This window comes from Malus sylvestris, chromosome 11, assembly GCF_916048215.2.
Source record: "Malus sylvestris chromosome 11, drMalSylv7.2, whole genome shotgun sequence".
Taxonomy (NCBI): domain Eukaryota; kingdom Viridiplantae; phylum Streptophyta; class Magnoliopsida; order Rosales; family Rosaceae; genus Malus; species Malus sylvestris.
In genome coordinates this window covers 27,989,083-28,013,437 of record NC_062270.1, presented here as the reverse complement: position 1 = coordinate 28,013,437, position 24,355 = coordinate 27,989,083, and the positions used below count along the sequence as shown (strand labels likewise).

General features: G+C 39.3%; 1 protein-coding gene and 1 long non-coding RNA gene across 2 annotated transcripts; one reads left to right on the top strand and one right to left on the bottom strand.

Moving 5' to 3' along the window:
* Positions 1–7,957: 7,957 nt before the first annotated feature.
* LOC126588429 (uncharacterized) lies at positions 7,958–19,639 on the bottom strand. Its single transcript, XR_007611454.1, has 2 exons — positions 19,521–19,639; positions 7,958–8,146 (listed from the first exon to the last, which is right to left on the bottom strand). It is a non-coding gene; the product is annotated as an uncharacterized LOC126588429 (long non-coding RNA).
* Positions 19,640–21,201: 1,562 nt separating this feature from the next.
* LOC126590348 (uncharacterized) lies at positions 21,202–24,110 on the top strand. The gene is made up of 5 exons (XM_050255826.1): positions 21,202–21,449; positions 21,536–21,666; positions 21,734–21,809; positions 21,893–22,234; positions 23,980–24,110. The coding sequence occupies exons 1-5, from the start codon at positions 21,203–21,205 to the stop codon at positions 24,108–24,110; spliced, it is 927 nt and encodes a 308-aa protein (XP_050111783.1). The 5' UTR covers position 21,202.
* Positions 24,111–24,355: the final 245 nt, after the last annotated feature.

Genomic DNA, 24,355 nt, shown 5'->3' with positions numbered 1-24,355 from the left:
CAAAACAACGACAAGGAGAAGGACATGGAGAAAGCATGATATGAGATGCTCTTGCTTTCAACCTTCATGATATGAAATACTTTTGCTTTGGATGAGTTGTTTGCAGAGGTACCCCAAGGAATAAGGAACACTGAGTGACTTGAGAGGGTTTATTGGAAAGGCATTCTTGGAGAAGAATAAGGGTTATGTATGTCTGCCTTGCAATGAAGGGTGAAGGGTGACATTTATAGGAATTAATAACCGGTACTATTCTTTCACTCTTGTCAGCAACCGTTGGATGATTTAATAGTAAACTTCACGTGCTTTCTACTTTACAAGAGATCTTCGACAGATTGCCCGTAATTTCCGCAAGGCTGAGTGTGCATGTGACAGGCGCTGACATGTCTGGAAAAACAAATGCCTCTTCGATATCTGGAATCGACGCTTTGACAAACTGCCCGTGATTTCCGCAAAGCTGACTCTGCATGTGACAGATGCTGACACGTCTGGAAAAGCGCTTCGACAAACTGCCCATGATTTCTGCAAAGCTGACTCTGCATGTGACAGATGCTGACACGTCTGGAAAAACAGATGCCTCTTCGATATCTGGAATCGGCGCTTTGACAAACTACCCGTGATTTTCGTAAAGCTGACTCTGCATGTGATAGATCCTGACACGTCTGGAAAAGCAGATGCCTCTCTGATTTCTGAGCCTGCCTCTTCGATCTTTGAAATCCCGTCAAGTGCAGAGGTTGCATGTGACAAATGTGGACAAATCTGGAAAAGAAGATTGGCCGTGGTTTCTGAGCAAGCCCAGCTTTTGAGAAAGCTTGTGCCTCTTTGATTTTTGAGTTGGCCTCTTCGATTTCTGAGCTCGCCTCTTCGATCTCTGAAATCCCATTGAGTGCTAATTTTTATAGAGGTACGCAGGACGTTCAAAGCACACTTGAATTTCTGCCTGTAGAAACTCCCTTCTTGCACTTCCACGATCTTGACTTGTCGGACCTCTACTTTCTTTAACACCTCTAAAAATGTCTGACCCTTCCGACCGTCGTTTTGACTTGAACCTTGGTGAAGAGGCAGTCCCGCCTTCTCCAGACAACATATGGCGTCCATCCTTCATATCCTCTACTGGTCCCCTTACCGTTGGGGATTCGGTGATGAAGAATGATATGACAGCTGCGGTGGTGGCTAGGAACCTTGTCACTCCCAAAGATAACAGACTACTTGCCAAACGGTCTGATGAGTTAGCTGTTAAGGATTCTCTGGCTCTCGGTGTGCAGTGCGCAGGTTCTGTGTCTAATATGGCCCAACGCCTATTTGCTTGAACCCGTCAAGTTGAATCATTGGCGGCTGAAGTGATGAGTCTCAAACAGGAGATTAGAGGGCTTAAGCATGATAATAAATAGTTACATAAGCTTGCACATAACTATGCTACAAACATGAAGAGGAAGATTGACCAGATGCAAGAATCTGATAGTCAGATTTTACTTGATCATCAGATGTTTGTGGGTTTGTTCCAACAACATTTGCCTTCGTCTTCTGGGGCTATACCGCGTAATGAAGCTCCAAATGATCAACCTCCGATGCCTCCTCCTTCTGGGGCTCCGCCGACTACTAAGGCTCTGCCGACTACTGAGACTTCTCCTAAGCAGCCTTTGTGAAGGCTCCCTCTTGTATTTTCTGCTTAATGTTCCTTTTTTTCATGAAAATGAATGTAAAAATACCTTGCATAATTGTCAATGTTTCAAAAATAAACCCACATGAAAAACAATTAAACAAGCAACAAATAAAAATGACAATCATGGCAAAATAAAACTGCAGAAAAGGGAAGGTTTTTAGAAATGCAAAATTGATTGTGGAGCAATTCAAAAATCTTCCTTATTTGAATACATGGGTTGTCTCCCAAGAAGCGCTTGCTTTAACGTCTTCCAGCCGGACGAAACTTCCTTCTAAACTTAGATAGGGCCCATAGCATGGAATTGATCCTTGAATGGAAGGTGATACTTGATGTGATCTGGCAATGGTTTAAATTTTAGTGGAGGTGCCTGAATCATCAAAATCAACAAGTTAGTATATAATAAAATCAAAGTTGGAGAATATGGCTTACTTGCTTGCTCCAACACAAACTCAATTACGAACACCACATCTTTGAAGGTTGCAAGGATATAGGACTTGGCTAGATCTGGTGTTTTGAGAGTTATGACTTGTCCCGTGTCATAAAATCCAACTTCTTTGGGAATTTTCAACTCAAATGTATCTTCTTTGATGAATTCTAGACATTCCCCATCCACTTCTTGCTTTTGATTCTTTGGAAAAGTTTCAAAGATGCCTTTCTCACCCTCTTCTTCCTTGGATTGCATGATCCTGCAAGGAATAAGGACATTTGGTGAAACGGGGTCAGGACAAATTGAATTTAGGCTTACCTTGGTTGTAGTGGATGGCATAGAGGGCATATGAGGCTGCGGAAAAGGTGGTTCTTCCCTTGCCGTGGCCTTGTTATTCTCTTCTTCTTCGAGCAGCAGCTGTTCATCCATGTTTTGGCTTGGTTTGGATGTTTTCGGTTCACCTCCAACCTCTATAGCACTTCCCAAAGTGATAGCATTATGGATTTCAAAATTTTCCTTCAAATTTTCAATAGTTGAGTTAGAGAGTTCACTTTGCTCTTGAATTTGTGCCATGAACTCCATAATCTGCCCAATTTGCTTCTCCAATTCTCCCGTCTTCTTGGCTTGATTTTGCATCTCTTTGTTTCCATTTTCTACTTCCTGGTTCAAAGAGGTGAGTAACTTATTAAACATATCATTATCCAAATACGTACTTGAATTGAATTGGGTAGATTGTTGTGGTGGCTGCATAGGTCTTGAATAGAATTCCTCTTCTTGTTGCCAATACCCATCTTGTTGGAATTGTTGAGGTTCTCCCCACATGTAATCTGAATAATCTCTCTAATCCAAATTGTAAGCGTTGGAAAACATGTTGTCCCCTGATTGGCTATGGCCTTGATAACCCCAAGCATCTTCATATTGAGAACATTGATGAGTTGGATATCCTTGCCCATAGGACACACCATCTGTAGGGACACTTTGCATTGTGATCCCTTCGGCATATTGTGACAATTGAGAAGTAAGTTTCGCCAATTGAGCTTGAATGGTAGCAAAATCCATGTCTTACTTCTCTAGTACTTGAAATCAAGGAAACAAAACTAAATCAAATATCATAAGTAAAAATAAAAGACACAAATAGAAACAAAGTCAGTAACTAAAACAAAAAAAATGAAAAAGAAACAACAGGGGATTAGCAAAGTTACTAATCCCCGGCAACGGCGCCAAATATTTTGATGCGATGAAAGTTAAGCACTCAAATTAATCCTCTTGTTGTCAAATTGTAGTATAAATGCAAGTAGGGATCGTTCTAAACCGGGGATTAGGAGGGCTTGCTAAAACCTCTAAACTGACTTAAAAACATATAAACAAAGTTAAAAACACTAAACTAGACTCAAAGAACTTAAAACAAACTCAAAGGACTCAAAACAAGCTAAAAACGCTCAAATCTGCCTAAAAACACAAACTGGGCAGATTTGGACTCTAACACACTTTTGGGACACCTAAAAACACAAATCAAAACAGATTTTGACTAATAAAACACTTTAAAGAAAAGGGGGTTTTGGTTTTGACGAATTTGAAAAGAAAACAAGTAAATTAAAGAACTAATGAAATCTGCACGAATTTGAGTAAATTGAATGGATGGAAGGCTAGCTAGGAGGTTCTTCTCTACACATGACATACTTACACATAAACCAATTTTCAGTTGTTCTTTCGATCAATCATGAAACTCAACACCCCAGGTTAATTAAGTCCGCTTAAATTAACCTTCAAGTTCTCCTTAAGTTATTGAATTGGATGAGAAAGCGCATACAACAATTCAAGCATTCTTCAAAAGTTCTTTACGTGAACAGCACAATAAAGATACAATCAAAGATCATTAAGCATTATGAAAATTATAAGTATTGACGAGGCATTCGTTACTATGATGAGCATGAAACTCCTGCCAAGAATTTATTTAACGCGATCGTTTATAAGCGACCTCCACTGCTTGTGAATATAAGTTTGTAACTATTAGGTGAAACTCCCTTATACTCTAGCATCATATTCATGCATGCAAACTAAGTGTCCACTCTTAATAAACATACACGAATAAGTTATCAATCAAGCAGTTAAACAAATTGAATTCACAACTTATGAAATCACAACTGAAGGTAATCAAATCATATTGCAAGCATGAACATGGTATCGAATTCCCCCTAGCTAAGGGGGGTTTAGTTCCTCATACTCACAAAGCAAAGATAAACAAATTTAGACATTGAAAACAAAAGAATGAAAACACCTAAAAACGCTCCAACAATCCAACTTGAATGGCAAGCACGTCCAAGGGTTCTCCTTCTTCTCTTTGTTACGGCACAAGGTGTGGTTTGATGGATGAGTGGTAAATTATGGTGGTGGATGGATATATGTGAGTTATGGTGAAGGGTGGATGGGTGGATTGTGTTCTATTTTTGGTTGGATGCGTGCCACGGCAAGGGAATGAAATTGTATGTGTTTGTGGGATGTGGGAATATATGGATGAATGTAAGGTCTTTTTGAATAGATCTCTAGTTATGGTGAAGGGTGGATGTATTTATAGGCTAGGGAGAGGAGTGTATGGAGTTGTAATGAGTGGATGTAATGGGTGTAGTGGGTGAGTGTTGTTGGGTGGTTGAAATGAGTGGATGTAGTGGTAGGTGAATGTGTTGGGTGGTTGTAATGAGTGGATGTAGTGGTAGGTGAATGGATGTGTTGGGTGAAATGAGTGGATGTAATGGTAGGCAAGGAACAAAATGCCGATAATATCGGCGATATATCACCAATATTATCGGTTTTTAAGGGTACCGATATTTTTTTAACTATCCAAATGGTTTTTGTGATAATATCGCGATATTTCCAAAATTATCGCGATAGATTTGGAACTGGGCACTCGGAGAAGAACGCTGGAGCTTCTACAGCTTCGGCCAACTGTAAAACAGGACCCTAGACTCCGATCTAGGTATGAAAATGAAATAGAAGACGAGATGAACGTTTTTATATATTCCGTTTGCCGTGAAACGGTCGGAGGTGTTCGAAAACTTCGTCGACACCCACGGCCTTGTCGAAGATGGGTGTGCCTATTCCCAAGCCGATTTCGTCCCAAAAACCTTGCAAAAACACGATTTTGAACTTAAATTTCACATATAAGGAGAGGGGGATGGAGAAAGACGAGGTTGTTGATGATGATGATGGGTGTGCGTGTGTGTATGTGGGTCTCGGACCCTTGGTGCAGAGACGAGAAGGAGAGGGAGAAAGATGAGGTTGCTGATGATGATGATGGGTGTGCGTGTGTGTATGTGGGTATCGGACCCTCGGTGCAGAGAGAAAGGAGAGAGACGGCGCCGACGAGGGAGAAGCAGAAGGTGATGTGGGTCTCTGTGCGTGTGTGTGGGAGAAGGATCGAGAGACCTTGGATCTCTATGCGTGTGTGTGGGAGATCTGTGTGTGTGGGAGAATGGAGAAGGGGGAGAAGGAAGCTCAGAGAAGACTCATAAAAGAGAAGGTTCGAGAGAAAGAGAGACTGTATGCGTGTGAGGTGAGTGTGCGTGTGTTGTGTGCGTGTGTGGTGGCATGTATGTGTGTGTGTGTGGTTGGGTCATCTCATCTGACTCACATGACTGAGTTTACAATAACTTTTTGCAATTTCAGACCATGGACAACAAATAATAGTGCTTTCATAATGAAACCGTGTGCCACTGTGAGTCTGTGATATTCTTTCACATTCAAAACAGTGAGCCATTGTCTGTTATATTCTTTCACCTTATCAGAGGTGGAGTATCAGAGACATTCAGAGCATTTTCGTTTCTTCTTCTTCCCTTACCATTTTCAAAGCCATTCCAGATCCATTCCAAAGCTTGAACACAAAGGGTTCCATATTTAAGGTAAGTTTACAAACTTATATTTATATTATTGTAATTTATACAACAACAAATAAATTTGTGTCGACTCGTATGCTAATTTTTTTAAGTGCATGTTAATTTTTGTAAGTAATTAAGTAATGTTAACAATTACATGTTAATTTTTTTAAGTAATTAAGTAATGTTATATAATTATTCTATTCTTTCACATTCTCAGAGGTGGAGTATCAGAGCCATTCAGAGAATTTTCGTTTCTTCTTCTTCCCTTACCCCTTTCAAAGCCATTCCAGATCCATTCCAAAGCTTGAACACAAAGGGTTCCATATTTAAGGTAAGTTTACAAACTTATATTTATATTATTGTAATTTATACAACAACAAATAAATTTGTGTGGACTCGTATGTTAATTTTTTTTAAGTAATTAATACTTGCATGTTAATTTTTGTAAGTAATTAAGTAATGTTAACAATTACATGTTAATTTTTTTAAGTAATTAAGTAATGTTGTATAATTATTCCCTAGGATAATTTTAATATGTTTAATGTTATTTATTATTTTATTAATATTATGTTTTATTATCAAATTGGATTATTATTCATTAATATTAGGTTTTTTTTATTATCAAATTGGATTATTATTCATTAAATTGGATTATTATCAAATTGGATTATTATTCATTAAATTGGATTATTATCAAATTGGATTATTCATTAAATTGGATTATTATTAAAATGGATTATTATTCATTATTTTTTAAGTAATTAACACTTTTCATTATATAACCGTCATCACTACTATATTTTTTGGCCAAAAAATAATTGTCTAATTTTCAAGAAAAATAAATATAGGTACGTTTAAGATGTCCAGTGGAGCTACTAAACGTGATCCAGCTTGGTAACATGGAGACCCAATAGACGGAAACAAATATGGCACAATTTGCAAATATTGTGGTCGGGTAATGAAAAGTGGCGGAGTGACACGACTTAAGTACCATCTTAGTGGATTAGATCCAGCAAAAAATGTCCAACGATGCGATAATGTCCCCCCATAAGTGAAGGCATTCATCAGCACATTATTAAAAAATAAAAAACAGCAGAAGGAAAAGATAACACATGGAATGGAAAATATTCGAGCTGGGCTACTGATGCGAAATATATAAGCACACAAATTTAACCCTCTTTTGACAATTGTAGTACAAGTATAAGTAGGGATCGTTCTGGACCGGGGATTAGGAGGGCTTGCTAATAACCTCTAAACTGACTCAAAAACATAAAACTAAACTTAAAAACACTTAACAAGACTCTCAAGACTCAAAGCAAACTTAAAATACTCAAAACAACTTAAAACAACCAAATAAACTTAAACTAGACACTAGGAATGACTTTGGACGAAAATTGACTTTTACTTGAATCAAAACATTTAAAAACACAAACTAAAACAGATTTGAAACACTTCGAAACAAGAAACTAAAAGGGGGGTTTTGATTTGGATGAAGTTGAAACAAACAAACAATTATGAAAAACTAGACAGATTGTAAAACAAATTTGAGAAATAAGATGATGGATGGGATAGCTAGAGGCTTTTTCTCCACACATGACATGTATGCAAATAACTCGATTTCCAGTTACTACTTTATTGAATTATGAATGACAATGCTCCAAATTAACCGTGACATCACTAATTAACTCTCAGATTTTCCTTGTTTTATTGGATTGGATGACATCATTCAACAACCCAAAACATTCTTCTAAAGTTCCCTACAAGACATCATAATAGAGATACAATCAAAGATCATTACGTTTAATGAAAATCATAAGCATTGACAAAGCACTTGCAACTATGACATTATGTCACTCATGCTAGGAATTGAACTTAACGCGATCGTTTATAAGCAACCTTCACTACATGTGAATATAAGTTTGTAACTTCCTTATATTCTAGCAACGGATTTATGCATGCCAATTAAGTGTCGACCCTTAATCAACAAATACAAATAAGTTATCAATCAAATAGTTAAGCCAATTGCATTTATGATTCAAGAGTTTATAACTGGAATTTATCAAATCATATTACACACATAATCATGGCTTTGAAATCACCCCTAGCCAAGAGGGGTTTAGCCACTCATATTCACAACAAAACAAAAGAAAATGAATTTAAACATTGGAAACAAAAGAAAGAAAACACCTAAACACTCCAACAATCCAAGTTGGACAGCAAGCACGTCCAAGCACTTTCCTTCCCTTCTTTTGCTACGGCACAAGGTGTTGGTAAGTGTTTGAAGGTTTGTTTGTATGGAGGAATGGATGTGACGATGAATGGATGTGTTTGGATTGATATATGTCTCCCTTTGATGAAGGGTGGATGAATGTATTTATAGACTAGGAAGAGGATGTAGTGGTAGGTGAATGTGTTAGGTGGTTGAAAGGAGTGGATGTGTTGGTTGAAATGAGTGGATGTAGTGGTAGGTGAATGTGTTGGGTGGTAGAAATGAGTGGATGTAAGAAATGAGTGGATGTAGTGGTAGGTGAATGTGTTGGGTGGTTGAAAGGAGTGGATGTGTTGGGTGAAATGAGTGGATGTAGTGGTAGGTGAATGTGTTGGGTGAAATGAGTGGATGTAGTGGTAGGTGAATGTGTTGTGTGAAATGAGTGGATGTAGTGGTAGGTGAATGTGTTGGGTGGTAGGTGAATGTGTTGGGTGAAATGAGTGTGCTAAAATGGTTATTTATAGGGAGATGATGATGCACAAACTTCAAATTCCATCCATTCCTTTTGCTCCAAGCATAAGCTATCCATTCCATGCTCAAAAATGCTCCAAAATGCACTTCTTTGCCACATTAACCCTTTGGACCTACAAACACACGAAAATAGCTTAAAATACATAATTAACTAAGAAATAACAACATAAATGCATAAGAACAAGCTAACTCAGTCGCATAAATATGCTTCTATCAAATTCCCCCACACTTAGCTTTTGCTAGTCCTCGAGCAAAACAAAACAATCGAAACAAACAAAACACAACCTAGACCTTCCAACATTTGCCTCAGGGATTTTTAATGAAACATGACATGTTAAAAATCATCAGTCCCACAAATTTTGGTCATCTTTACACTTGAGCACATACTTAATCACAGTCACCACTTACTAGTTCACAATTAACCAATCAAAACGATGTTTTGAATGTAGTAACATGCCTTAGAGAATTTGCTCAATTTCTTACAAGATACTCTCTATTTTCACACACATTTTCTGACTACACACCCTACACTAGTATATGTGAGAAGATTAATGTAAACATGAAAGACTAGGACTCACATATGTTATAACAAAGAAAGCAATTTTCTGGAGTTATTAAGCATGTTTAGTAACGATCTCATGAATGGAATGCTACTACTTAGATGCGAAAACCAGTGACACCATATGCTCATACCAACTTCAAACTCCATAAATTGAAACACATAACACTCAAGATAGAAGTCAAAGGTTGTAACGGGGCTAAAGGTAATGGCTAACAAAGAAAGGATAGGGATAACAAACGTTCTTAAAGCAATAGCAAGCAAAGTAATGAAATTGAAACTTAGAATTCACTTTAGAATGCAGAAACCAACTTTTAAATACAAAGGGAAGATTCATGCAACACTTAGGGCCGAATTCAATGTTTTGGACCCCTTTTTTTTTTTAACAAACTTTTTTTTTTTTCTCTTTTCACTCTTTTTTTTTTTTTCCTACCCGTGCCTTATTAAGGACTTTGGCACACACACACACACAAGAATCACTTCCCCCACACTTGCTTTCTGCAATACATTGATAAAAAAAAAAAGTTCATTTTAAGTCATGCTTTACTATGCTTCAAGAACAAGGGTATGGATGGTCCTAAAACTAGGCTAGGTAAGGATAGTGTGGATTAACAAAGAACATAGGCTTAACAAGGCTCAACGGGGTTAAACTTAAACACATAAAGAAATAAGGGCACGGCAATTTGGCTTTGGTGGTCACTATACAACTTCATCTTGAATATGTGTTATGCAAATCAATAGCATGCTTTGAATGAAATAGGCATGAGTTCTAGCATTTGGAGCTAAATGATGAATCGCCTTCTAAGTAGCAACTAAGCAAAGAATAATGAGATCATGCAACGACTTTAGAAAATAATGATGCACAGATTATTAACTCTCCAAATAAACATTTAGGCTCAAGTCTCACAAGGTTGTAACGTTCATTTGAGTTCCTTCCTTCAAGCATGTTACAAAAACTGATTTTTCCTTTATGATTGCATGTGAATTCATAAATTATAACCACAACCAAGCATACACCAAAGAGTAAATCAAATTTTTATCCATGTTTATAATTCTCTTTAACAATCATGTAATTAAAAACCAAATCCTCATCATTGTGTTGGAAGGTACCCTAAGACACAAATAGACACACAAAAACAACTCTTTTTGGGTTTTTCAAAACAAATTTTCAAATTTTTATGAGATTTTCAGATTTTTATGTCAAAACACACTAAAACACTCCAAAACAGCTTAAAAACACTTAAAAATAGCAAGGAACAACACTAGAAGTAATGGGTAATAAACTCCTACGAATTTCATGCAAAACAATAGTTACCCCCCCCCACACTTAAATCAAACATTGTCCTCAATGTTTTAAGCATAAACTCACACAAAATCAAGCAACAAACAAACAAACATGACAAGTATAGCAAAGTAAAAACCAGACAGAGTAGAGTTTAAGAATGCAAATCTGGTTTTGGAGATAGATTATCTTGTTGCCTTTCCATAACGTTGATCTTGAACTGGTTTGGAATTCTGAGCGAGGAATATTAGAGTTCCTTGGTTATGCAGAATGCATTCTTCTCTGCTGTTTCTTCTGCACGGCAGGTAGTTACGAGGTAGAGGTGATGGTCTGTTTCTTTCTTCAATCTTTCCAAGTGCCCACCTCTTGCTTTCTTTCTCCTTGTCCCTAGCTGAGGATGAATTGGCAAATTGTCTCCACATGCTTCAAGGTATCATTTTCACTTCCCTTATCCGTTCCCCAGGCAGATGTGGTAAACGAAGAGGAATCATAAAATGATGAAGATGAGTACTCGAGAGCAAGGCTAGGTAAGCAATCAGGAAGGGGTTCCAGGCAGTTGGTTCCAAATCGGAAGATTGATACCAAGTGCTGGCTGATTGCTCTCTTTCTCCTTGTCCCAAAACAACGACAAGGAGAAGGACAGAGAAAAAGCATGATATGAGATACTCTTGCTTTCAACCTTCATGATATGAAATACTTTTGCTTTGGATAAGTTGTTTGCAGAGGTATCCCAGGGAATAAGGAACACTGAGTGACTCGACAGGCTTTGTTGGGAAGGCATTCTCGGAGAAGAAGGGTTATGTATGTCTTCATTGCAAGGGAGGGTGAAGGTCAACATTTATATGAATTAATAACCGGTACTATTCTTTCACTCTTGTCGACAACCGTTGGATGATTGAATAGTAATTCTTCACGTGCTTTCTACGTCACCAGAAATCTTCAACAGATTGCCCGTAATTTTCGCAAGGCTGAGTGTGCATGTGACAGACGCTGACATATCTGGAAAAGCAAGTGCCTCTTTGATATCTGGAATCGGTGCTTCGACAAACTGCCCGTGATTTCCGCAAAGCTGACTCTGCATGTGACAGATGCTGACACGTCTGGAAAAACAGATGTCTCTCCGATATTTGAGCTTGCCTCTTCGATCTCTGAAATCCCGTCGAGTGCAGAGGGTGCATGTAACAAGTGCGGACAAATCTGGAAAAGAAGATTGGCCGTGGTTTCTGAGCAAGCCCAGCTTTTGAGGAAGCTAGCGTCTCTTTGATTTTTAAGTTGGCCTCTTCGATTTCTGAGATCGCCTCTTCGATCTCTGAGATCGCCTCTTCGATCTCTGAGATCGCCTCTTCGATCTCTGAAATCCCATCGAGTGCTGATTTTTATAGAGGTACGCATGACGTTCAAAGCACACTTGAATTTCTGCCTGTAGAAACTCCCTTCTTGCACTTCTACGATTTTAACTTGTCCGACCTCTTCTTTCTTTAACACCTCTAAAAATGTCTGGCCCCTCCGACCGTCGTTTTGACTTGAACCTTGGTGAAGAGGCAGTCCCGCCTTCTCCAGACAACATATGGCGCCCATCCTTCATATCCCCTACTGGTCCTCTTACCGTTGGGGATTCGATGATGAAAAATGATATGACCGCCGCGATGGTCGCCTGGAACCTTGTCACTCCTAAAGATAACAGACTTCTTTCCAAACGATCTGATGAGTTGGCTGTTAAGGATTCTCTGGCTCTTAGTGTGCAGTGTGTAGGTTCTGTGTCCAATATGGCCCAACGTCTATTTGCTCGAACCCGTCAAGTTGAATCATTGGCGGCTGAAGCGATGAGTCTCAAACAGGAGATTAGAGGGCTCAAGCATGAGAATAAACAGTTGCACAAGCGTGCACATAACTATGCTACAAACATGAAGAGGAAGATTGACCAGATGCAGGAATCTGATTATCAGATTTTACTTGATCATCAGAGGTTTGTGGGTTTGTTCCAACAGCATTTGCCTTCGTCTTCTGGGGTTGTACCACGTAGTGAAGCTCCAAATGATCAACCTCTGATACCTCCTCCTTCTGTGGCTCCGCCGACTACTGATGTTCCGCCGACTGCTGAGACTTCTCCTAAGCAGCCTTTGTGAAGGCTCCCTCTTGTATTTTTCTACCTCCTGTTCATTTTCAACGAATTTTAATGTAAAATACCTTGCATATCTATCAATGTTTCAAAAATAAACTCACACAAAAAACAATCAAACAAGCAACAAATAAAAATGACAATTATGGCAAAATAAAATTGCAGAAAAGGGAAGGTTTTTAGGAATGCAAAACATAGGTTGCCTCCCAAGAAGCGCTTGCTTTAACGTCTTGCAGCCGGACGAAACTTCCTTCTAAGCTTGGATAGGGCCCACGGCACTAAGTGAGATTTCTTCCACAATCTGCCCCAAATCACTCTCATAGTATAGCTTCAGACGATGCCCGTTCACTTTGAATTCATCGCCGTTCCTTAAGCTTTTAACTTGGACTGCACCATGGGGAAAAACATTAGTGACAACAAATGGCCCAATCCACTTAGACCGTAACTTACCAGGGAACAATCATAGACGAGAATTGAATAGTAGCACTTTCTGTCCAATTGAGAATGTTTTTCCTCGAATCATTTTGTCATGAAACGCCTTTGTTTTCTCCTTGTAAATTCGTGCATTCTCATAGGCTTCGTTCCATATCTCCTCAAGTTCATTCAGTTGGAGCTTCCTATTCATTCCAGCAGCATTTAAGTCCAAATTGAATGTTTTCACAGCCCAGTGCGCTTTGTGCTCCAGTTCCACAGGTAGGTGACACGGCTTGACGTAGATTAGTCGAAATGGAGACATCCCTAGAGGTGTTTTGTAGGCAGTGCGATATGCCCACAGTGCATCTTCTAAACACAAGCTCCAATCCTTCCGGTTTAGCCCAACGGTCTTCTCCAAGATTTGTTTTATTTCTCTATTTGAGACTTCGGCTTGGCCACTTGTTTGAGGGTGGTATGGCGTGGAAACCCGATGCTTCACATTGTACTTTTTAAACAGCGCCTCAATGGTGCGATTGCAAAAGTGGGAACCTTCATCGCTTATGAACACCCTTGGCATGCCAAATCTGGAAAAGATGTTAGCCTTGATAAAATATGCCACCACTTTAGAATCGTTAGTACGGGTGGCTTTGGCTTCCACCCATTTTGACACATAATCAACGGCTAGCAGAACATAAGTAAAACCATATGAGGGCGCAAAGGGTCCCATGAAATCCATACCCCATACCTCAAAGATCTCCACATTAAAGATGGGTGTTTGCGACATTTGGTCCTTGGCACCTATTGTACCTGTTCTTTGGTATCTATCACAAGTTATACAAAAAGTTCTAGCATCCTTAAACAATGTAGGCTAATAGAAACCACTCTCTAAAACCTTAAGGGCTATCCTTTGGGTGCCAAAATGACCCCCACATGCATAACTATGGCAAAATGCAAGAATTGAATTAAACTCGGAATTGTGCATACATCTACGAATAATCTGGCCAGGACAATACTTCCATAAATATGGATAATCCCACATATAAAATCGTGCATCATTTCTAAGTTTATCACGCTCGTACACCAAACGGCTGAGGTGGTCAGCCACCACATTTTCACTGCCTTTTTTTATCTCTTATTTCAATGTTGAACTCTTGAAGTAGGAGCATCCAACGAATCAGCCTTAGTTTGGCCTCCTTCTTGGTGAGAAGATACTTGAACGCTGCATGGTCAGAATATACAATCACTTTAGTGCCAAGTAAGTATGAACGAAATTTATCTAAAGCAAATACAACTGCAAGAAGTTCTTTCTCAGTGGTAGAATAATTCAATTGAGCATCGTTTAGGGTCCAGGAAGCGTAGTGGATGACGTGGGGCTGTTTGTTCCTTCTTTAGCCTAAAACAGCACCAATGGCATAATCGGATGCATCACACATTAGCTCAAATGGAAGGCTCCAATCTGGTGGCATGATGATGGGGGCCGAAGTCAACATGTCCTTGAGGGTTTTGAAAGCGGTCTCACACTCCTTGTTGAACTCGAAGGCTACTTCCTTTCGGAGTAAAAGGCAAAGGGGTTGGGCAATTTTTGAGAAATCCTTTATGAATCTCCTATAAAATCCTGCATGGCCAAGAAAAGAACAAACCTCCCTTACCGAAGTAGGAGAGGGTAAGTGACGTACAAGATCTATTTTAGATTTATCAACCTCAATCCCTTTTTCTGATATGATATGCCCCAAAACTATACCTTGTTTTACCATAAAATGGCACTTTTCTCAATTCCAGACAAGATTAGTTTCGATGCATCGTTGTAAGATCAGAGTAAGATTATTCAAGCATGCATCAAATAAGTCACCAAAGACACTAAAGTCATCCATAAACACTTCAATGATCTTTTCCACAAAATCTGAGAAAATACTTACCATACACCTTTGGAATGTGGCTGGTGCGTTGCATAGCCCAAATGGCATGCGTCAATAAGCAAAGGTACCAAAGGGACATGTGAAGGTAGTCTTTTCTTGGTCATTATCACAATCTGATTATAACCCGAATAGCCATCAAGAAAACAATAAAATGAATGACCGGCTAACCTTTCCAGCATTTGATCAATAAAAGGCAGCGGGAAGTGATCTTTTCTTGTTGTAGCGTTGAGCTTCCGATAGTCAATACAAACTCTCCATCCGGTTTGGATTCGGGTGGGAACAAGCTCATTATCTTCATTTTTTACCACAGTGACTCCGGACTTCTTAGGAACAACTTGGACCGGCGAGACCCAATGGCTATCAGAAATTGGGTAAATCACTCCACAATCTAGTAGCTTGATGATTTCCTTCTTCACAATGTCCATCATGGGTGGATTAAGCCAGCGTTGTGCTTCTCTAGATGGTTTGGCTCCTTCTTCCAAGAGTATTCAATGCATACAAGTGGTAGGGCTAATTCCCTTGATATCGCCCAATGTCCACCCAATGGCAGTTCTGTATTCCCGAAACACCCTCACCAACTTGTCCTCCTCTTGTGCAGTGGGTGAAAAAGAGATGATGACGGGCAAAGTCTCTTGTTCCCCCAAAAACACATATTTCAAATGGCTCGGCAATGGTTTAAGCTCTAAGGAATGGGGCTGGATTACAGAAGGAAGCAACTTGTTAGTCGAATTGGGAATTGAAATTAGGTTAAGAGACTTACCAATATGCCTTGGATTTGACTCTAGGGCAGCAACCATCTCCACCAATTCTTCTTGAATAGGCACGACAAGATGTTCCTTGTTGTTGCCGTGTGCATGCCTAAGTGCTAACCCTTCGTTTTTTAGTCAAATGCTTTGTGTGAGAGTCTTTTCAAGTGCATCCTCACTCAAATCATCAAGGAATTCCTGCGCCCAAGAGTCAATCACATCAATAGAGAAACAAGAGTGACCATCATGAGGATATCTCATAGCATCAGAAATATTGAAATCAATAACTTCCCCATCAAATTCCATGGTCAATGTTCCCTTGAATACATCTATCTTTGTACGGGCAATCTTCATGAATGGTCGGCCAAGTAATATTGGTAATTGAGAGGAATGGTTCGAGTCTTCCATTTCAAGCACGTAGAAGTCCGCCGGAAAGACTAGGTGATTCACCTGCACTAAAACATCCTCCAAAACACCTTTTGGATACGCATTAGATCTATCGGCCAGTTGAATGATCACTCCATCATTTTTTAATTCTCCCAAGTTCATAGATGCATATATTGAATAAGGCATGACATTTATTGATGCACCTAGATCTAACATGGCAGATTCAAAGCGAGTATTTCCTATAACACAAGGAATTGTAAAACTGCCTGGATCTTCGCACTTAGAAGGTAATTTTTGTTGCAACACAGCTGAGACATTCTCACTTACCTTTACCACCTCTTTGTTCGAAGCCCTCTTCCTTGTAGTGCACAGCTCCTTCAGGAACTTAGCATACTTGGGGACTTGTTTAATTGCATCTAGAAGTGGAATGTTGACTTGCACCTTTCTGAATGTGTCAAGGATGTCTTTGTCACTCTCATCCTTCTTTGATTTCATAAACCTGCGAGGAAAGGGTGCATTGGTTGGAATGGAATTAGAAGTCATGGAATTTGAACCCAACTTACCTTTGGTGGTCGAATTAGGGTGTGTAGGTGGTTGCGGCAAAGATTGCTCAATCCTTGCCGAAGGCAGGCCTTACTCTTTCTCCTCAGATTGCATCTTTTTATCCTCCATTTGATTGGATTTAAATGGGCTGAGATCAGATCCAACTTCTTGTCCACTTCGCAAGGTGATGGCTTTGGCAGATTTGAAGCCTCCCTTTGGATTCACATCCGTCGAACTAGGTAACTTACCTGGCTCTTTACTAAATTGGCCCATGAACTCAGCCATTTGTCCCATCTGTCTCTTCAATTCAGTCACCTCTCGAGCTTAATTTTTCACTTCCTTAGCGTAATTGTGCATATCTTTGGCTTGATTTTCCTGACCCTTTGCCAACGTAGTTAGTAACTGAATAACTTGAGCATTATCAAAAGACGAACCTGAGTTATTTTGGGCAGGTTGTGTGGGTGCATACGGCATTTGATAGAATCCCGGAAGTTGCTGTATGAATGCACTTTGTTGTTGGGTTTGTTAGGGCTCCCTCCATTTGAAATTTGGATGATTTCTCCAACCTGGATTGTATGTATTCGAGAACGGATCATTCCTTGGTTGGTTTTGACTCCCAAAACCCACTGCGTTGGCAGATTCCCACCCTCCGTTCTCGATCAATTGAGGGCACTTATCCGTGAGATGTCCATTCATTGAGCACACGCCACAAGCAGTTACACTTTGTTCTTTTGGTTTTTCAACCACCTGTGAAAGAAGAGTAGTAAGATTAGCCATTTGATTTTGAAGTTCGGAAATAACACTTACCTCATTAACTTGTTGCTGCCGTGGGTTGTCTCTTTGACCAACGCCTTTATATTGTTGAGCATTCAATGCTCGATTAGCAATTAAGGTCTTGGCAGCCATGGGTGTTTTGTCCACCAAAGCTCCTCCCGCTGAGGCGTCCAACATTTGGCGTTCAATTGGTAGAAGCCCTTCGTAGAAATATTGAAGAAGAAGCTCCTCCTTCATCTGGTGCTGTGGACATGAAGCAACAAGGGTTTTAAAACGCTCATGGTAAGTGGGAAAGGATTCACCTTGGTTTTACTGAATGCCACTAATCCTTTTGCGTAGTAGAATGACTCGAGAAGTTAGGAAAAACTTCTCCAAAAATGCCCGTTTCATACTCTCCCATGATGTGACAGTTCCGGGGGCTAGCTCATACAACCAATCTTTAGCCTTTTCCAAGAGAGAAAAAGGAAAAGCCTTCATTTTCAGAATGCTCCCATCAACATTCATAGGTGTCATGCTCGAACAAACAACCTCGAACTCCTTCAAATGTTTATTAGGATCTTCCATGGACAACCCATGGAACTTAGGAATATGGTGCATTAAACTGGACTTTAATTCGAACTCGTCGGTCTTGTTTTGGGCCACCCTTGGATATTGAATGCATAAAGGCAGAGCATTGTCCAATCCCGAAACGGAAAGCTCCTTGATTGTTCGATTGTCTACTGCCATATCTTGGACTTCTTCAAAAGTCCTTGCCGTGGCCTCCTCCTGCTCTTCTACTTTGTCTTCTTCAAGATCTGGTGCAGGTTGAGATGATTGGGGTTCTTGTTGATTCCTTGCTCGTCTCAAAGTTCGTTCAAAATCGTCGTCAAAGTCAAAGATGTGCTTATGAACAGGTTGAGAACTTCGAGTCATAAACCACCTAAAACAAGAAAACAAGTAAAATCAGCAACTAGGAAAAAAAACACATGAAAATAAATAAAAAGAAATAATAAGGGATTAGCAAAGTTGCTAATCCCCGGCAACGGCACCAAAAACTTGATGCGAAATATATAAGCACACAAATTTAACCCTCTTTTGACAATTGTAGTACAAGTATAAGTAGGGATCGTTCTGGACCGGGGATTAGGAGGGCTTACTAATAACCTCTAAACTGACTCAAAAACATAAAACTAAACTTAAAAACACTTAACAAGACTCTCAAGACTTAAAGCAAACTTAAAATACTCAAAACAGCTTAAAACAACCAAATAAACTTAAACTAGACACTAGGAATGACTTTGGACGAAAATTGACTTTTACTTGAATCAAAACACTTAAAAACACAAACTAAAACAGATTTGAAACACTTCGAAACAAGAAACTAAAAGGGGGGTTTTGATTTGGATGAAGTTGAAACAAACAAACAATTATGAAAAACTAGACAGATTGTAAAACAAATTTGAGAAATAAGATGATGGATGGGATAGCTAGAGGCTTTTTCTCCACACATGATATGTATGCAAATAACTCGATTTCCAGTTACTACTTTATTGAATTATGAATGACAATGCTCCAAATTAACCGTGACATCACTAATTAACTCTCAGATTTTCCTTGTTTTATTGGATTGGATGACACCATTCGACAACCCAAAACATTCTTCTAAAGTTCCCTACATGACATCATAATAGAGATACAATCAAAGATCATTACATTTAATGAAAATCATAAGCATTGACAAAGCACTTGCAACTATGACATCACGTCACTCATGCTAGGAATTGAACTTAACGCGATTGTTTATAAGCAACCTTCACTACATGTGAATATAAGTTTGTAACTTCCTTATATTCTAGCAATGGATTTATGCATGCCAATTAAGTGTCGATCCTTAATCAACAAATACAAATAAGTTATCAATCAAATAGTTAAGCCAATTGCATTTACGATTCAAGAGTTCATAACTGGAATTTATCAAATCATATTACACACATAATCATGGCTTTGAAATCACCCATAGCCAAGAGGGGTTTAGCCACTCATATTCACAACAAAACAAAAGAAAATGAATTTAAACATTGGAAACAAAAGAAAGAAAACACCTAAACGCTCCAACGATCAAAGTTGGACAACAAGCACGTCCAAGCACTTTCCTTCCCTTCCTTTGCTACGGCACAAGGTGTTGGTAAGTGTTTGAAGGTTTGTTTGTATGGAGGAATGGATGTGACGATGAATGGATGTGTTTGGATTTATATATGTCTCCCTATAATGAAGGGTGGATGAATGTATTTATAGACTAGGAAGAGGATGTAGTGGGTGGTGGTAATGAGTGGATGTAGTGGTAGGTGAATGTGTTGGGTGGTTGAAATGAGTGGATGTGTTGGGTGAAATGAGTGGATGTAGTGGTAGGTGAATGTGTTGGGTGAAATGAGTGTGCGAAAATGGTTATTTATAGGGAGATGATGATGCACAAACTTCAAATTTCATCTATTCCTTTTTCTCTAAGCATAAGCTATCCATTCCATGCCCAAAAATGCTCCAAAATGCACTTATTTGCCACATTAACCCTTTGGACCTACAAACACACGAAAATAGCTTAAAATACATAATTAACTAAGAAATAACAACATAAATGCATGAGAACAAGCTAACTCAGTCGCATAAATATGCTTCTATCAGTTACGAGGAGAAGTCATTGGCCAAGCGGTTGATAGTGATGATGATGACAATGAGGACGAATGTGATGATGACATGGGACCTGAAGAACGATGCAATTTGAAACAACCATTACGTGCCTCCAAACAGTCAGCATGGGAAAGAGAACACCTTCATAAAATTCCTAATAGAGCACAAGGTTCCGGGACAAGTGGTGGTGCACAAATGAGACGGGGAGCAGTCTTAGAGAATCACAACCAACACCACCAATAGCCCCAAGTTTATATAAGTCATCCAAAGCACGTCAAAAGAGTGTTTGGAGTTATTTCACTGGAGGTAATGTGAAGGAGGGAATGGGGCGTTTAATTAGCAAGTTCTTTATCTATGAAAATGTCCCTGTTGAGAAAGCATCATCATATCAGTTCAAAAATATGGTAGTGGGATGTCAACAGGCCGGTGTTGGAGTACAACCTCCCACTCCCTATGAGATAAGAAACAAATTTTTGGATATGGAGTATAAAGACATTGGCGAGTATGTTAACAAGTTGAGATCAAAGTGGGAAACTAATGGTTGCACAATCATGTGTGACAGATGGACTGGCCCGACCAGATTGTCTATCATAAACTTCATGGTATACTCCAAAGGAAAGACAATTTTTTTAAGTCTATTGATGCTTCAGACCATATAAAGAACTACAAGTATATTTACAAATTATTGAGGGATGTAATCATGGAGGTGGGAGAGCATAATGTTGTCCAAGTCGTGACCGACAACGGTTCTGCATTTGTCAAAGCTGGAAAAAAGTTAATGAAGCATCATAATGTGTTTTGGACATCATGTGCAGCACATTGTATTGATCTCATGTTTGAGGCAATGGGGAAGAGAGAGAATGTTGCTACTATGGTAAAAAGAAATAGAACGATCACAAATTATATTTACAATCACAGTTGGTTGTTGGCAAAGATGCGTGAATTTTGCAAAGGAGAAATTATTCGTCCAGCTACCACTCGATTCGCCACCAACTATATTGCATTAGACAGCCTACTTAAGAAGAAAGCAAGGTTGAAGTAACTATTCACTAGTGACAATTGGACCAACCACAATTTGAGCCGCTCAAATGCAGGACGTATGGTGGAAAGTACAGTGCTTGATCATGCTTTTTGGACTCAATCAGAACATGTGTGCCAAGTGTTTGAACCTTTTTACAAAGTTTTACGGATCGTTGACACAGAAGTGTATCCTACTATGGGGGCAATATATGAGTTGATGCGTGTAGTGAAGGATGAATTGGAAAGAAAACATGGTGCAAGGTGGGTCATAAAGATAATTGAAGACCGATGTTATAAAACATTATACCACGATTTGCATGCAACAGGTATAAATTATGTCATAATTTGCAATTCATTTCTTTAGTTGCATAAGTATTATTTCTCTTATTAGAGTATGTGTTTCTTTGAACAGCATATTATTTGAATCCTCGATACCAATACAGACCCGGTGTTGGAGATGATGGTACCCTTATACGTGCTGTACATAATGTATACTCTAAATTAGACCCTGCATCACCAGCAGTTGGCCAATTTGGAAATGAGGTACACAATTACTTAAATTATAATAATTACTTTGTTGGATTAAACTAACACGATTTATTGAATTCAGTTAACATGGTTTAAAGATGCAAGAAGAACTTTTGAAGAACCAACATCAATTGCTGCTCGAACAACAATGTCTCCTAGTGAGTGTAAACATATTTCACTATAAGTTTATAATAGAATTTGTTGGAGTTATTAGGCTTATCAACATTGTTTTTCATTGTAGCTGAATGGTGGATCATGTATGGGACCGATGCACTAACTGTGAGAAAGTTAGCAATCAAAATATTATCACAAACAGCTTCCTCATCTGCTAGTGAAAGAAATTGGAGCACATTTGCACTCATACACACAAAGCAAAGAAATAGGTTGGCTCATAGTAGGTTGGAAAAATTAGTTTATTGCTACTACAACATGAAACTTCAAATTCGAGATAAGGAAGCAGAAATAGATCATGTCGACCGTGGTGACCCACTAGATGTGTTTGATATTGTTGGTGAAGATGATGATACAAAGGGTAACCAACTTTATCAATGGATTGGACCTTTTCATTTAGATGATGATGAAGGCAACCCAGCTCTCAGAGTTGCTGAAGAAGCACGTAATGAAGGGATAAATGTAGAAAAAGTATTAGAGGAGGAGGTAGGATCTAGCAGCGCTGACTCTTTGGAAGAACTTTTGCGCCCAAGACCAAGAAACACTGGAATTCCACCTTCTTCCAATCCTACACAACCACAACATCGTGCTGATACTAATGATAGCTCTAGTACAAGATCAGGAGACTCACCTACCACCGGAGGTGGGAATGATGAAGGATATAGTGGAGCTGGAGGTAGTGGAGCTGGATATGGAAACTATGTTGGACCACCTCCCGGATTTATGAGCCCTTTCACTAGTGGGGCAAACTTCACGCATGCAACACAGGATGATGACCATGGCAGTAGGCGGGCAGAACCAGGAATTGGTGCCATAGGGAAGGACTATACTCGTAGAGAAAGAGGCAAGGGGATTTTGTCAAGTCAAGAAAATGACTCGTTATCTAGAACTTCGGATTCTGTTGGAGTGGGAAGTAGTAACTATGGTAATACTCATAACCAACCATTTCCCTACCTTTCATATCCCATTCATGTAGGGATGGAATCGAGCGACTCATGGAAACAATTCGAGACTCAATCTTCAAATGATTTTGCTTATGGACAACGTCAACCAATCTCGGATCCATATGGGTGGCATGTTAACAATTACATGCAAAACTATTTTGGAGATTTATCATTTGATAACTACTCTTCACAATACACTCATTCTACACATAGAGATGATGAAGATAGTGAAAAATTTGAACCTCATAGGAACTCTATGTGGTACTAAGTCACTCATGTATCTTACCATGCAATGTATAAAGTGTAAAATATTGTACTAATTCATTATATATAAATGATTATGGTGTGTTTAGACTTCTTTCATTAATTACTACATATTTTCTACACTCACAATGTTTGTCAGCTCGCTATATAATCAACTTGATAATGTTAAATCCATCATGCAATGCATTTCCTTCCAATTTTTTGTGATAAACTAATAGATAATTGACTAAATAAACATCCTGCAAAGTTTCAATAAAAATTTCCAAGTTTTTCTTACAATTTTCGTGGTTTCCATGTAATTTTTATCGATATCGATATTATCCCGATATTTCCGTGTTTTCGGACTACCGATATTTCCGATATTACCGATATTTAATACCTTGGTGGTAGGTGAATGTGTTGGGTGGAACGAGTGGATGTAGTGGTAGGTGAATGGATGTGTTGGGTGAAATAAGTGGATGTAATGGTAGGTGAATGTGTTGGGTGGTTGTAATGAGTGGATGTAGTGGTAGCTGAATGTGTTGGGTGAAATGAGTGTGCTAAAATGGTTATTTATAGGGAGAGGATGATTCACAAACTTCAAATTTCGTCCATTCCTTTTGCTCCAAGCATATGCTATCCATTCCATGCCCAAAAATGCTCCAAAATGCACTTCTTTGCCACATTAACCCTTTGGACCTACAAACACACGAAAATAGCTTAAACTACTAAAATAACTACGAACTAACAACATAAATGCCAAGAAACAAGCTAACTAAGTCGCATAAATATGATCCTATCAGCCTTAACCAAAGGTGTTAATTGTTTTGTACCGTGCAATTTTGTCCAAGATCAAGGAGGAAGAAATTTGCATCCATAAATTGGTGCTTTCATTGAGAGATGAGTCCCACACTCGTAGAAGACTCTCGCATCCAAGAAAATTCAACAAGTGAAAATTCCAATATTCAAGAGATAAGACCATGCCGATCCAGGCTAAATGTGACAATAAGTGGAGCGGCACCACCACCACGAGTTTCCACCACGGGAACCATCGCAGTGGCCACCCGCGACGAGGTCTATGGTGTCACCACCACCGCCTGAGCCGTGCCATCCAAGGCCTATGGCACCAAAGCCATGGCCCAAGCCATGTCACTTCAAGCCCAACGCGTTGCCAAGCCGAGCCCTAGCCTTGCACCCATATGCGCCACATACCAAGCAACCCACTCCTGTGGCCCAGCCTGCTCCCGCCGAGCAGCCCACTCTCATGGCCCAACCTGCTCCCACGGCCGAGTCTGCTTCCGTGGCCTTCCAAGCAGCCCAAATCGATCCAAGATTAGTTCAACGGT

Bases quoted from the DNA above. Each gene is read 5' to 3' on its own strand.
- LOC126590348 (XM_050255826.1), top strand. From the start codon at position 21,203: ATGGTGGAAAGTACAGTGCTTGATCATGCTTTTTGGACTCAATCAGAA. The intron at 21,450-21,535 runs GTATAAATTATG...TTCTTTGAACAG, and splicing joins CCACGATTTGCATGCAACAG to CATATTATTTGAATCCTCGA. The intron at 21,667-21,733 runs GTACACAATTAC...TATTGAATTCAG, and splicing joins TTGGCCAATTTGGAAATGAG to TTAACATGGTTTAAAGATGC.